The sequence below is a fragment of the Nannobrachium achirus genome (genome assembly GCF_963921795.1).
Source record: "Nannobrachium achirus genome assembly, chromosome: 5".
Classification (NCBI taxonomy): Eukaryota; Metazoa; Chordata; class Actinopteri; order Myctophiformes; family Myctophidae; genus Nannobrachium; species Nannobrachium achirus.
Genome location: NC_137814.1, coordinates 13,727,594 through 13,742,946, shown reverse-complemented (window position 1 = coordinate 13,742,946; position 15,353 = coordinate 13,727,594). Strand labels below are relative to the sequence as shown.

The following is a 15,353-nucleotide window of genomic DNA, read 5'->3' as shown; positions in this document are numbered from 1 at the left end:
AAAATGCTGGCCACAGCAAATAGCAGCAATGCAAACCTCCTGAAACCCTGATTAAACAAAAGTGTATGGGGCTATCAAACGCCAATGATCCCACTGATTTTTACGACTACATTTCTACACACATGATAGGCAGTTGTCTTTTCTCTTACTGTGCCACAAAACAACACAAAAACCTTTTTAAATGTGTTTTCATTATTATTAATTAATTAAAGTCAAGTGACAACTAGAATGTAGTAACTAGTAACACAACTAGTTGCTTATACAGAGCAGTAACTACTAACTAGTAAAGTAATTAGTTTTTTTTTTTTTAAGTAACTTGCCCAACACTATTAGTATTTGCTGACCACTGGTTGTTATTTCTTATAGCTTTAATGTTGAGAAGCTGCGTTCACATCTGCAATTCCAAAATGGGTTCAGCAATAAGCACTGTATAGTATACATTGTATCACTTCAAACAAGTTGTACATCAAGGACAAACATGCCCAGACATTTTCACAGATTGTATTATTGAATGTGTTGATGCAAACTATAGTAATGGCTGTTCACAGTTTAGTTGTTAGCCAAGGTCTGGTCAATCCAAGCACGCAGTGCAGTGACGCGGGAGTAAACCCCAGGCTTGTCGGTAGGGCAGCCTTTAAGGCCCCAGGAGGTCACACCAACCAGGGTCCAGGCTCCATTCCTCTTACACACCAGGGGACCACCAGAGTCACCCTGAAACAACAAGCAGTTAAATTTAGTTTAGGCGCAAGCGAGATCTACAGTATAAGCTTAAGCTTGTAGATTTGTGAGAAAAATAGAAATAAACAAACAGAAATACCCTGCCTGTAATGGCATGCCAAAAGTAGGGTGAAAGTGGTAAAGGGGTAATATTTCATTCAAAGACAAAAGTAACAATTGTAACTAGAAATACTGTTCCTACGAAACAGTGTGGGCTCGCTCGTGACTATATTCTGCAGCGTGCTAACTGTCGAGCCCACAACAATAACTAAAATAAAAACTCTTAATCAAATAAATTGTTCTTCATTTCTTATGTTTGCCAACGTGACTATATTCTACAGTGTGCTAACTGTCATGTGAAGCTCAACCAATACTCCAGCTAACACCACTCCCAGATTTTTTTTCCACCAATTGCGCCTCGTTGGCTAAGGGCCCTGCCTTTGTACTGTCTGCGGCAGAAATATGCAGCGGAACTCACTATATAAATAATGAGGATAACATAGTGTTCTTGCCTTTCAGGCGAGCCCACAATAAAGGGTTCTCGGGTGGTGCAGTGCATGGTCCCTGCATGCCCACCACCACCAACACCCCAGAGGTTGTGGGTTCGAATTCCTCCGTTTTTTCATTGAAGTCACTCACCTGGCAGGTGTCAGCTCCAGCAGCTCCAGCACAGACCATCTGGCTGGTGATGGTTCCCAGATTGAAACTCATGCACTTGCTGTTGCTGAGGAGGGGAACGCACAGCTGCCGGAGCCTCTTGGGTGTCCTGGGAGCTGGAAAAGTTATGTCATGTCGTCAAATGTCTTGTGCACATGTGCTACTTAGGCCAAAGCCCACCACAGTCTCTACAGCAATGATTTGCAACACAGCTGTTTGTTTGTGTCATGGAGTAGCTCTTTAAAACCGGTGTTCTATAAATGTGGTGATTATTCCAAAAGGTTGAGAAGAAGGTCTTCTTTCTAAAAAATACAAAAAATAAACTGTTTGACTGTTTACATCTGCGTGTGAGTGTTGATTTCAACGGTTGATAGTAACGAAAATGCTTGCAATGCTTGATGAACAAGTAGAATCCTAAAGGCACTTACAAGGTAAAAATTTCCTTTTTGAGGAGGCGTTCAATATTTTCTAGACAGTTTCAAGGTGATAACCAAAAATGTAGAGTAGGTCTAACTAATCTTTTATTAAATCATCTTGATGCCTTGGCAGTTATATTGGACAAGGAGTTTCAAACTGACCTAATGCCTAAAAAAAGATTTTGAAGACATTTAGATTGATCCTATTCTAAATGTTGAAATAGCCTACAGTGTAGTCTTCTCTAATAGGTTACTTACGGAGCCCCCTAGTGGCCACTGGAGGTGAAAAAAATATATAACGCTAATTCGTGGCCACGAATTACTATTTCGTGGGCATGAATTAGTATTTCCTTTGCCACCAATTACTATTTCGTGGGCATGAATTAGTATTTCGTGGCCACCAATTACTATTTCGTGGGCATGACTTAGTATTTCGTGGCCACCAATTACTATTTCGTGGCCACCAATTAGTATTTCGTGGCCACCAATTACTATTTCGTGGCCACCAATTACTATACTATTTCGTGGCCACCAATTACTATTTCGTGGCCACCAATTACTATTTCGTGGCCACCAATTACTATTTCGTGGGCATGAATTAGTATTTCGTGGCCACCAATTACTATTTCGTGACCACCAGACCACCAAGACACTAGGAGGTGCTCTTATTGGGCCCCTCATTGATTACGGAGTCCTTGTCTGGTATCGCGATGCCCCAGCTGCCTTAAAGTTAAAGCTCCAAACGGGCCCACCTTACCGATCATCACCACAAAAGCGTGGGGTGGCTCAAAGTAGCTGACAGAGTACAGCATCTTGCAATGGGCCTGGTGTACAAGATACACTACACCTCCAAGATACCCATGTACCTGACAAACTACTTCTTAAAGGTCAAGGATGTTCATGATCACAACACCAGAGGCAGCTCCACTAATCATCATCAACATAGATTTAACACTAAACAAGGCTCTAACTCGTTCTCCTGCTACACCATCAACATGTGGAACGCCCTCCCACAAGCCTTAAAGGAGAGCAAATACCTAGTAGCCGGGGATCCAGTCCCTCAAAATGGGAGGGGACCTGTGATGTTCTGCCGCACTTTTTATTTCTGTTTTATCTATTAGTTTGGTCACTAAGGTCCACAGAATGAGAGGCCTGCTCTGCCGGAAACATCGCGAAAAAAAGTTATGGCCATTTGTATATTCACTGTCCCATTGACTCCACTACGGAAAGGAAATATATTATAAACAAGAAAAAATCTGCTTTAAGTAGCACGTGAGGGGTCAAAATGGAGGGTTTTCATGATTCTGAATCCATTGCAAGCATTTGTTTTGCACAAAAAACATTCCTTGGGCTAGAAAACAAACTAACAAAAGTGTCAAAAGTGATGACTCATCACTGTGATGACTGTGAAAAGTGATGACTCATCACTTTTCACACTTTTGTTGGATAGTTTTCTTGCCCAAGGAATGTTTTTTGTGCAAAACAAATGCTTGCAATGGATTCACAATCATGAAAACTCTCCAGTTTGACCCCTCACATGCTACTTAAAGCAGAATCTTTCTTTTTTATAATATATTTCCTTTCCTGTGTAGTGGAGTCAATGGGACAGTGAATATACAAATGGCCATAACTTTTTTTCGCGATGTTTCCGGCAGAGCAGGCCTCTCATTCTGTGGACCTTAATGACCAAACTAATAGATAAAACAGAAATAAAAAGTGCGGCAGAACATCACAGGTTCAACCCTATTCCTTGAGCTTTAGGGCATGTGGATCCCCGACTATAGCCTCCTTCAAAATCGGTATGAAAAGTCACCTTCAGGCGGCTGCTACCCGTGACTTGTAAATAGACTAAGCCCCCATGCTCCCCCCAGCCCTTTTTTTTTCCTGCCTTTGTATTTGATGTTATGCTTTTTCTGTTTTTGAAATTGATATTATCCTAGATAAAGTACTATGTTCTATCCGTCTGTCTTTCAATGTTGTATGAGATACTTAAAGTGTGGTTCCTGTGGAAATATCCTTGGCTTTCTAGGATCTCCTTTTAGTTGACCTTGTACCAGCGATTTGTACTGTCATGAAACTGTACTTGTTTCTATTGCAATCTTCTAATAAATTCTTCAATCAATCAAAAAACATCCTAGTCTTCTATCTAAAGCATTGAACTACTGTAACTAGTAAAAATAGTCAGTCAACTGTCGTTTAGGGAAGTAACTTCTGTTTCCTGTCATTCACTCACGTTCGTAGCGGATCAGGCCCCAGCCAGTGGACACGCACATCATGCCAGGTGCGAAGTCGTCAGTAGTCTCAGCCACACACACGGGGGACACATCCATGTTCATCTGGGCAGGGCTTTGCAGCTTGATCAGTGCGATGTCATTGTCAACAGTTCGGGGGTTGTAGTTGGGATGATTGAACACCTAGCGGGAAATGATACCATAGCTTGTTAGGAGAGATGCTGTGCAAAAAGCTTTAGTTACTGACTTTGATTCTTAATGATTGAATGTCTGGCTGTAACCACGTTTTACAATCTGGAGCCAGGAATATAAAACATGTCCAAGAATTAATTTTAAAAAAAAATACATACATACATACATACATACATGTATACATACATACATACATACATACATACATACATACATACATACATACATAATGAGAAGGTTAATGATGTGTCAGATCTCAACAATAAAAAAAATATGATCTTATAGCTGAGCACCCACCTGTCCAATCCTCATGTTCTGGACATTGTTTGTTCTGTTGAGGTTGTTCAGGCCAAGGATTACACGTTGAGATCGACTGAAAGTTACAAATGAAAAATGGTGGTGAGTTGCGTCCGTCTGTCTGATCAGCAGTCAGTCAGTGAGTGAGTGGGTGAATTGTGTTGGTGGTTCAGTGAATGAATGTATGAATGAATGAACGAACGGATGGATGGATGAACACATGAATGATCTGCAGTCTGCCTTTTCAGCACAGCATAAATATATACTATTTATGGTAGTTCAGAGGGAGACATTGTCTACTGTACCTGACCTGGCAGTGGGCAGCAGTCACAACCCAGTCCTTGTTGATCAGTGATCCACCACAGAAAGGAAAGCCCCTGCTGGTCTGAATTCACATTGGATTCATTAGCAACAGTATTTAACTTCAGCCATGTCCACATTCGCAACGCAACTCGTTGCAACTTCCAGCCAGTTGCCAACGGTCTGCATTGACCTGTCGCAGGTCGGGTCAGTTTGGAGGATTCTGTTGCAAGTGGTTGCAACTGCAAGTGTGCAACTTCTTGCATTGCTAATCATTGGTGTGGTCTAGGCTTCAGTAGTTCCTCAGTAATTCAGCATTTAGCTATTATGAAATAGCCAAACATACTGTAGCTTCCCCATCTACCTTTCATCTACCTCCTCCCACCCACCCCATACACACATGCACGCATGCACACTCACAATTCTGCATGCATCTCACACACACACGAACGCACGCACGCACAACGTATCATCACTGTCCAAAACCACTACATTTCAGAAATAGTGAAAATAGCAGATCAACAACAACACATCGTGATATATTCACACAGCGTCCATTTTGGCATTTTGTGTTGAAGAAACGGGGTGGCATTTCATTAACTTAATAGCAAAATGGCCGTCGTGTGAATATGGTCTGTGATGCATTGTACACTTGTACATCGCTTATTTTTAGCTTGACACTCTTGTATGACGCAACCAATGATGGCAAAAAAGAAAAGAAAAAGATATATAATTAAAGGTTTATGCCTCACAGCAACGCCATGTCTGTCGGAGTGGCCATAGCTGGTTAGTGAGCCTGCCTAGGACTCCAGCATTACTATATTTATTTATTTATTTTCTATTTGTTCTGCTGTTAACATACTGTATATAGCCTACACTGCATTGTTCTGAAGGAAGCCAAACCAAAATAGCCTACATTTTACTCGTATGTAGTCTACCTGTATAAAAGATAAGTAAAGTGCAACCTTGAACCTTGACATAGCTCTGTTCACACAATGCTGTAGCCCCCTCCAACTATAACATTCCCCGTGTTCAACTGTTTCTATTATATTTTGAACCTTGTTTTGGCAATGTAAACTTATGTTTATTGTCTCGTGCCAATAAAGCTCCTTTGAATTGAATTATATAACCCTAACTGCTCCCCCCTCTGCGGGCAGCACTCAGCTGAGTGAAGCTGAAAATTAAAAAACAAAAAGAAAAGGTACGTACCTGCAGGGAGACCTGCCAGGGCCAGGAGTGAGGTACAGCCTTCCTACCGTTGATGATACCGAGTCCATCACGGGGACATCCAAGGTCTCTTGGTTTAATGGCAGGAACACCACAGGCTGAAAACACACACACACACACACACACACACACACACACACACACACACACACACACACACACACACACACACACACACACACACACACACACACACACACAATTACAATGGTATAGTATCTGCAGCCTTCTGTGTCTGCCTTAATCCATGCTATTTTGTAGAGATTCAAATTCATTATTATAAATAATAATGTTTTATTGAAGGAGATGAATGTACACATGGTTATTTTGTATATATTGCTTGGACAATCACATGTTTTCGTTATATTTTAGACCTTTCAATTATGTTATGGTTATTATTTTAAACAAAGAATCGTCAAATCATCTATTCTAAATCATCAGACATGTGAGTGCCGTTTGTGTCTGCTGTACTCACATGTGACTGCGGAACCACTGTGGATGGTCACATCTTCAGAGGAATGGTGATGGACTGCTGATGCCAGGTGTGTTCCTGTTGAAAACATGGAGAGTGCCAGTTAAAACTGGGCAGTATTTTTTTTCTTTCTTTTTTTTCTAATTGTGCTCAATTGCATAATTCAACAATGTGCATCCTTGTTACATGCAGCCCCAGCTCAATGCTCAGCCTATAGGGGCTGCAACCATATGGGCACCAAGCTCAGGGGGGCACCAAACGGGCAGGCAAAAAAAAAAAAAAGGGGGAAATAAAAAGACTGGAATATTGCAAGTGAAGTAACATCGCCAAAATATATCGTCCAACAGCTGCTGAAGTAGCCCGGAAACGGTGTTCCCTCAAGTTGGATAAGTGAGTCTGTGTGCAAACATGCATCACACGCTCCCCTGCTCTCTCTGCCTGCTCTCAAAAGCACCCTCCGTCTTATTTCAACGCTGGTGAATGCTGATCTGGTGAAATGCTAACCTGTCGATGCTGGTGAATGCTAACCTTGTGAATGTTGCCCAAACCTAACCCAACCCCTAACCTCGGTAAAACTATACCTAAACCTAAAAATAAAACATAACCCTAACCGTTAGTCGAACTAATGACACATAGAAATATCGAGCCTTTCCCCTCAGGGCCAGTGTTCAGAAGAGGGCATGTGTTCAACTGTAATGTAAAAAAAAAAGAGCACAAATTGGATTGGAGTAAAGATAATCATATTTTCGTCAGAGCTGCAGGCCTAGTAGCCTTCGAAGTATCACAAAAAGGAAATACTCAGGGAAGTTTAGCGTTGATCTGCTAAACCCCAGTTGGACAACTACAGTACAAGGCAAGTACGATACCAGCCGGCTAAAGAGCCTTGCTCGATAGCAAGAAGCAATGCAGCACCCCCAAGCCTACCACCTCAAAGTTTTACTTAGGCTACAATAACCTGACTAACCATACTTTATCTTCCACCATTTCCTTTGCACACGCATGCACACATACATAAAAAGTAAATGTAGTGAATGGATTTAACAGCATTTTCCCTTTTTTTCAGCTATCTACAAGCTCACAACGCGTCGCGATGCGATGCGTTGTGAGCTTGTAGATCAGCTACTTTTACTTTTAGTACTTTAAATACAGGTTGATGCCAATACTTTTGTACTTTTATTCAAGTACATTTTGAATTCTGGACTTCTACTTGTAACAGAGTACTTCTACAATGCAGTATTGACACTTTTACTTAAATAGAAAAGTACTTTTTCCACCACTGTGTCCTATACTGTCTTTCACTGCAACCAACAATTATCATTAAAACAGAGTATTAAAACAGAGTCCTACCTGAGCTCCAGAGCAGCAGGAACATCATCATCATCTTCACCATCATTTGATCAGTCTGTCGCTGTCAGATTATGATGTCTGTAGCAGGGAGAGCTTTATAATGACATTCTCACAGGAAGCTGTCATCAACACATCCTGTTTTCACACAAACATAAACACACACACAGACAGACAGACATATAGGCCATGTTTGGACATGAATACTGTTACATTGTTGGGGAAACTAATTAACATAAGTTGCAGGCAGGCAGTGGGAGAGGTTTCCTCACATGCATATGTTTGTCCAAAGTTTGTTGTACGCCCAGGGTCACATTGGCCAATAGTATATTCAACTTCACAGTATTCACTTATGTACAGTAGATGCAATTAGACTTCACAGTATCTCTTTATGTGAAGTAGGTGCAGCTCAAGGAGGGGACGTGGGGGGGTGGCTGTATCTTTCTTGTTCTTGACAGTTCGTTCATGCTTTTTTGCAGTCTGTTGCTAGTAGCTTTTAGACTGCGTAGACGTTTTCCATGCAGCAACATCTTAAACAGACTGTGGTTGGGATGGTGAAGATCGTTGATGATTCCATAAGCTTTGCTGACACAGCGTTCGTCGTGCAAGGCTTGGATGGGGGGTAGATCGCATCCGCTGATGCGTTCTTGCCTGAATATAGTCGGGTACAGTACTTATGACTGTATAAGCATGCGTTTACTAGTCATTTAAGGATGAGAATTATCAATAGTGCTGCCACCAAAATGTGCCTATGTGCCTATGCTGCTGCTAGTTGTATTGTATGTGTGACGATTCTGACGAACAATAAAGTAGAGTAGATAATATACAATATTACCATGTACACATTTCCTTCATCTGTGTCTGCCTCTTTCTCTTCAAGCTTCCTCGTACTGTAACAGGTTCGGTGCACCAGTATGTCATGTGGTTCCTTCCTGTCTCTTCTGGTGGTTTCAAAACCACAGGTTTCTAAATAAGTGAAGGTGTGTGGTGTGTGTGTGTGTGTGTGTGTGTGTGTGTGTGTGTGTGTGTGTGTGTGTGTGTGTGTGTGTGTGTGTGTGTGTGTGTGTGTGTGTGTGTGTGTGTGTGTGTGTGCGCGTGTGCGTGTGCGTGTGTGCGTGTAAGTGTGCATGTAAGTGTGTGTGCGTGTGCATGCGTGCGCGTGTGCGATAGAGAGACATTAAATCTCAACGTTTTTGGAAAAGTTGGCATCCCTCATATCATTGTGACTCCAATCTCTCTACATACAGTATGCTATTGTGGTTGGAGGGAAGTTAGCTGTTTTTCTGTAAACATGTTGACATGATGTATGTGTAAAAGGCAGGGTGGTTTTAACAACTTTGTGTAATTAGAATAGACAAAGCGAAGGGACCAAAGTGACTACATGCATGTACCCTGACATTGTGGTCAGCTTCGGTTACAGGAGCTGCTCGTAATCCACACAATGATTCGCATCGCAACCATTATTTTCTTTATTCTTTTTTTTTTCTTTTTTCAAAGAAATGTCAGTGACCTGACCTTAATCGAACCATTGCAGGTTGGCACAGTTTAGGTATAAAGCTGCAAGTGGTTTCAACTTACAACTATAGTCACGTTCAGAATCGGTGTGGACTGAGCTTTACTTTGAAAAGCTGAGAATAACAGGTACCCTGCAAACACTTTTTCCAGAGTGGGTCATTTGAATGCATGCAATGCAATTGTCTATGCAAAACAAATATACAATCTAAAATCTATATGTATGTTCTCCTTACTCCACTTCTCTATCATACAGTGCATATCCACTCTTACCCCCCGGCTCCACTGCCGAGGTCAAAGTCAGACGTCGAACGCCAAATTCACACCGGTTCATTTTTTGACTCCGTCATGACGCCGGCACAGCGCCAGCACAACACAACGCTCCCGGTGGAGCCTTAGCCCCATCTCTGAGCTCCCACCGTCCTGAAGCTTCAGCTAAGGTCACTGATGGGGCTGATCCACCCTATAAATATAGTCGGCTATCAGAAAATCTACATTACTCATATAACAGTATGCATTTGATGCATATGCATTACGTTGTGTTTACCTTGCTTACTGTAAATCACTCTGGATTAAGAGTGTCTGATTGCCTAAATTGTAAATTGCATTTATGGTTGGAAAGTTAGCTTTTTGCTGTAAACATGTTGGCATGATGTATGTGTGAAAGGCGGGTGCTTTACTTGAGCAGTGTGGTTTTAACACTTGGAAGACACAAAGCGAAGTGGCCAAAGTGACTCTATGTACCCTGGCATTGTGGTCTTATGTTCCTGAAGCTGAGAAAAAACAAGTCCACATTCAATCAATCAATCAATCTTTATTAGCGGACGCAGGTCCATAAAACAGGGTACAAGACATAAAACAGTTAGTGGGAGAAATATGTGAAAAAGGTGTTCACTTCCGGCAGAAAGCGTGAAAATTTACACCTAGGGGTATTTTTGTGCGCTGAATTCAAAAATTGACGATCCCAAGCACTTTTCTCAAATTCACTTTTCTCTCATTCACTTACCATAGGGTTAGGGTTAGGAAAAAAAGACCCCCCAAAAATCTTCTTTAAGTAGCATGTGAGGGGTCTATCTAGGGGGTTTTCATGATTCTGAATCCATTCCAAGCATTTGTTTTGCACAAAAAACATTCCTTGGGGAAGAAATGGACCCCACAAACTATGGTTTAGTGATGAGTCATCACTTTTCAAAGTTTTGTTGTGTCCATTTCTCGGAAAGGAATGTTTTTTGTGCAAAACAAATGCTTGCAATGGATTCAGAATCCCGAAAAACACCTAGTTTGACCCCTCACATGCTACTTGAAGAAGATTCTTTGGGGGGTCTTTTTTCCATAGTATGGTAAGTGAATGAGAGCCACCAGATCCCATGGGAAAAGTGCTTGGGACCGCCAATTTTTGAATTCAGCGCACAAAAATACCCCTAGGTGCAAATTTTCACGCTTTCTGCCGGAAGTGAACACATTAGCCTATTTTTGTTACATATTTCTCCCACTAAGTGTACAACATAAAAGAAACACGACAGGCAGTAAAAATCAATAAGAGAATGTAAAATAAAGTACATAACTTAGCCCACAGGAAATACACACAGGCATTTTAGCCAGTGTACCCTAAAGGCCTCTCCATACTTTGACCGAAACTTTCGGCGAGTTGGACTTTCCGATGTACAAATTTCCGAACTCTCATTCGGTCTAATGCTTTTCAGAAGTCGTGAGTGACGCCATTTTGTAGTCGAACCTTACCTTTTGACCGAAAACGGCGGTTTCGGTCAAAGTATGGACAGACCTTTAGTCTGGATGTATAGCGTGAACTGCTCATAAGGGGGCTAGAAAGCGCCACAATGATGCCGTTAGTAGATACATCCAAACGTTTCATGAATTTGAACATTACGTTTCTTAAAAGTGCTTTAAAAGTCCTCACTCCAGCAGTAACAAACATTTCACTAGCACTGCCTCCTCTGGGTTTTTTAAGGAGTATTCTCATAGCATCATTCAACTTGCAGCCTATGCATACTAGATTTCTTATAAGATGACCATAGGTGAGCAGTATAGAGCGGTGTGCAATATGTCTTAAACAATGACACTTTCACTTTAGTAGAACATTGACTGAACTTACAGTGTTTGCTTGAGCATACAATTTTCTACACTGTCTGAAGATATCATCATCATCAGTCAATTGATCACATTAACCAACTGTTGACATTTATTTTCTCCACCGCATTAGTATATACTTTTTTGTTTGTTTTTTTCAACAGCATGTCACAGGATCCCAAACACTATGTAATTTTGGTATAAGTGGCCTTTTTGGACACAATTAACATGGTAGCCAATCTCTTTGACTTCATTACCCAAGAGTCTCTGCAAGCATGTCCGGCGAGGACGTGCTGTGATTGGCCAGGCGTTGCTTTGACTAGCATGTTCTGCCTTGGTGCCTTGGCAAATGACAGGATGAAACTCTTTGACCCATAGTAATACAGTCAAGCTCCTAGCAGGGACCCCCTTACTCTATTTATGGAAGGATTGTTATTGCTTGAAGAAACTTTGTAATTTTGTGCGACATATATATGCTATAAGTTACACGGCGCTGCTTCAAGTCGTTAAAATGATTACATTAAGTAACTCTTTGGTCTAACACTTTAAAGAGACAAATAAAAATGAAATAGCTTCAGCATTATCTTATATATAGAGATAAAGGCAGAGGTGAGAGATTAGCATGAAAAGGCAATATTGTGTATTGTAGTCTCTCTTACTCCTTTACCTAGCATCTTTACCTAGCCTTTACACTCATATTTGATACAGAAGCTGATCGTGATCTTCTGCTGATCAGAGCACACTTTACATTTGTATACTTGTTATTATTATGTTATTGGTTATACTTGTCACAGGCTGTACAAAATTATTTAAATTGTTGTTTCACAGTGAAATGTTATTTTACCTCACCATCTTTATATGCAGGAACTTTGAACGGTCTATACATTTTTGACACAATGTTGGGAAATATTTAACAGTTGCACTGTTTTGGCCGGCACCCCAATTCAGGATGGCAATGCTGTGTGAGTCCCGGAGCAACATTGACAGGGAAGCTCACAGATGGGGCTAATCCTCTCTATGAACACAGCAAATCAACTACGCAACTTCAATTCAAATATGTATTTATTCAAGCAAAAAGCAATAAGCATTTATCACTGTAAACACGTTGCACATCAAGGACACATACAGTACATACACCCAATCATATGTATTGGCTGTATCATAGGGCATAGCAGTGGGCGTAGTTTTCTAGTGTCACTTAAAACATCTGTCATCCATTTTTACTAAAGATATTTACAAAAATATCAATTATTCAATTATTTTGAGCATTTTAAGATCTTAAAACATATTTTTAAGAATTTGGTTTTATGGTCATGATTCACCTGGATCCTGGATGGCTTGATTCTAGGCTTAAAATAATTGATATAAATATTTGTATAAAACTCTATAGGAACAATGAATGGCCGATTTTTCAGTGGCAGCGACACCCATGCACTATTGATTGTGTTGATGCCAACTGACAGCTGTTTACAGTTTAGTTGTTAGCCATGGTCCGGTCCATCCAGGCGCGCACTTTGGGGATGAAGGTGTAAACACCAGGCTTGGAGTTGCTGTCGCAGCCTTCCTGGCCCCAGGAAGTAATACCAAGCAGGGTCCAGGCTCCATTCTTCTTATACACCAGGGGCCCACCAGAGTCACCCTGAAACAACAAGCAGTTATACTTTTAACCACTGAACCACGCTCCCCATCCAGCACTCACGGCCAGCGAGAGGCAGCTGACACTGTCCGCTCTGCGAAGCTAATTTCCCGGCCACAAACACATGTCAAGGACCACCAATATTTACAAGAGACTTTGGCGCCACGAGCCACATTACTAAGAATGGACTTTTTTTGTAACTTTGTTACTCACAGTGCAGGTGTCAGCTCCACCAGCTCCAGCGCAGAACATCCTGCTGGTGATCTGTCCTGTGTATTTGCTCCTACACTTCCCGGAGCTGGTGGTGGCCAGACACACTTGCTGGAGTTTGTTAGGAAACTGAGGAGCTGGAAGAATACACACGATTCAAAGGTTAGGTTTGACCTTTGAGCTGATAGATACCTAGTATGACTGAGAATGACCCATATTGGATGGTTCAGTGGACAATAACAAATGCATAAGGATTACCATTTTGATATACATAACCTTTAACCAAACTTGTTAACTATTTAACCATTAACCTAGAATAAAATGTAGGCTATTATTTAGAATGGAGGAATTCTGCCTGTGACTGCACTCAGGGTCCCAATTTGGAGACAATTCTCCAAATTTTTTTTTTGCGTATTACATAATTGCCTCAGCCATTAAATATTTTGATTCAGATCTTTTATTGTGGTGTTATGCTATGAAAAGGTTGTTTTGTAAATATAAAGGAGAGATGAAAATCACACAGCCGTCAGGTCTGTGTCAGCTTGTCAACTTCCTGACAAGTCACCGACAAAGTGGTGGCTGGGCATCTGCTGCCAGGAGGCTCTTTATGTGGGGTGAAAAGGCGCCTTTTAAAAAAAATGTGGGCCCCTGCCTGATCTAGTTGAAGCCGTCTAAAAGATGGTGTCTGCGTACGTGTCTGTCCAGAGCTTATCTCCGGCCTACTAGCTGGTAAAGTATTCCAGTCACTGCGTTGTGGTTGATGGATGGAAAGAGAGTGTTCTCTCATGCTCTCACGTTTGTAGCGGGTCAGACCCCAGCCAGTCGCCACACACTTGGTGCGAACACGGGGGTTGTCACGGGTCTTAGCCACACACACGGGGGACACATGCTTGTTCAGCTGGGCAGGGCTTTGCAGCTTGATCAGTGCGATGTCATTGTCGAGAGTTGTATCGCTGTATTTGGGGTGATTGATGACCTATCAGGGAAATTACATAGTTTGTTTAATGTGTTGTTTGCTTGTTGAATAAATGCTCCGATCTGGAGCCAGTAACATGGTTAAAATGCACAGGAATAAAACAATTGCAAATTTATGAGCAAGTAATGGAGCGGACACTGATAACAAATGTGACACAATAATGTTCTGTATATGCATTATATAAAACAGACCACCTACCTTTCCAACTCTCATATTCTGGATGCTGATGTTGTTCTTGAGGTTGTGCTGGCCCAGGATTAGATGATTAGATTTACTGAAAAAGAAGGTGAGAGATTTACTGAAAATACTTTTATGAGCCTCATAGGGACAGCAACGTTGTCTGTCTCCCCCACACACAAAATAAAACACCAATTGGTTGAGTTGTTGCAGGTTGCTCGGGGTTTTGTGTCCATGCCGTTCTTATTTTGTTCTTATCTTGTTTTACTTAGTATGTTGAAATTGTATGAATGTATCTATTATCGATTATACTTATACTGTGTGTGTGTGTGTGTGTGTGTGTGTGTGTGTGTGTGTGTGTGTGTGTGTGTGTGTGTGCGTGTGCGTGTGTGTGTGTGTGTGTGTTTCAGTGTCATGTCTCAGTTTTGAAAATGCTACTCTACTGTATGTGGATAGAATATAATATTCATTTTAGAGGGGGCATCGTCTACTGTACCTGACCTCGCAGTGGGCAGCAGTCACAACCCAATACTTGTTGATCAGTGATCCACCACAGAATTGAGAGCCGTTGCTGTACTGAATTCACATTAAGGTTTCATTAGCAACTTGATTTATCTATAGTGTCTCAGTAATTCAGTAATAATGAAATGGCACAACATATACCGGTAGCTTCCTCATCTTAACATTCACCCACCTATTTGCATGCACACATGAATGCACACAGTCATGCATGCACACACCTGCACACACCCGCACACAAAATACATACTGTATGTGTACCTGCAGGGAGACTTGCCAGGGCCAGGAGTGTGGTACAGCCTCCTCACCGTTGATGATACCTAGTCCATCACGGAGACATCCAGGGACCTTTGGTTTGATGGCAGGAACACCACAGGCTGAA

The 15,353-nt window shown here is 41.5% G+C and overlaps 2 protein-coding genes across 2 annotated transcripts in view; both read right to left on the bottom strand.

Moving 5' to 3' along the window:
- Window positions 1-549: 549 nt before the first annotated feature.
- On the bottom strand, window positions 550-4,525 carry LOC308284828 (chymotrypsin A-like; the record flags this gene model as incomplete). Its single annotated transcript, XM_080725555.1, has 4 exons — window positions 550-711; window positions 1,357-1,490; window positions 4,024-4,204; window positions 4,511-4,525. 4 exons carry the CDS (start codon window positions 4,523-4,525, stop codon window positions 550-552), a joined length of 492 nt encoding a protein of 163 aa, XP_080581681.1.
- An 8,252-nt stretch (window positions 4,526-12,777) lies between these two features.
- The window catches only part of LOC308286229 (chymotrypsin B-like), a 3,823-nt gene continuing 1,247 nt past the window's right edge, over window positions 12,778-15,353 (bottom strand). Inside the window, exons 3-8 of the mRNA XM_080727199.1 lie at window positions 15,233-15,348; window positions 14,949-15,028; window positions 14,474-14,549; window positions 14,095-14,275; window positions 13,303-13,436; window positions 12,778-13,092 (exon numbers count right to left, since the gene is read on the bottom strand). Of these exons, the coding sequence (XP_080583325.1) occupies window positions 12,928-13,092; window positions 13,303-13,436; window positions 14,095-14,275; window positions 14,474-14,549; window positions 14,949-15,028; window positions 15,233-15,348 (752 nt within the window). The 3' untranslated portion in view covers window positions 12,778-12,927. The remainder of the gene's footprint in view (window positions 13,093-13,302; window positions 13,437-14,094; window positions 14,276-14,473; window positions 14,550-14,948; window positions 15,029-15,232; window positions 15,349-15,353) is intronic.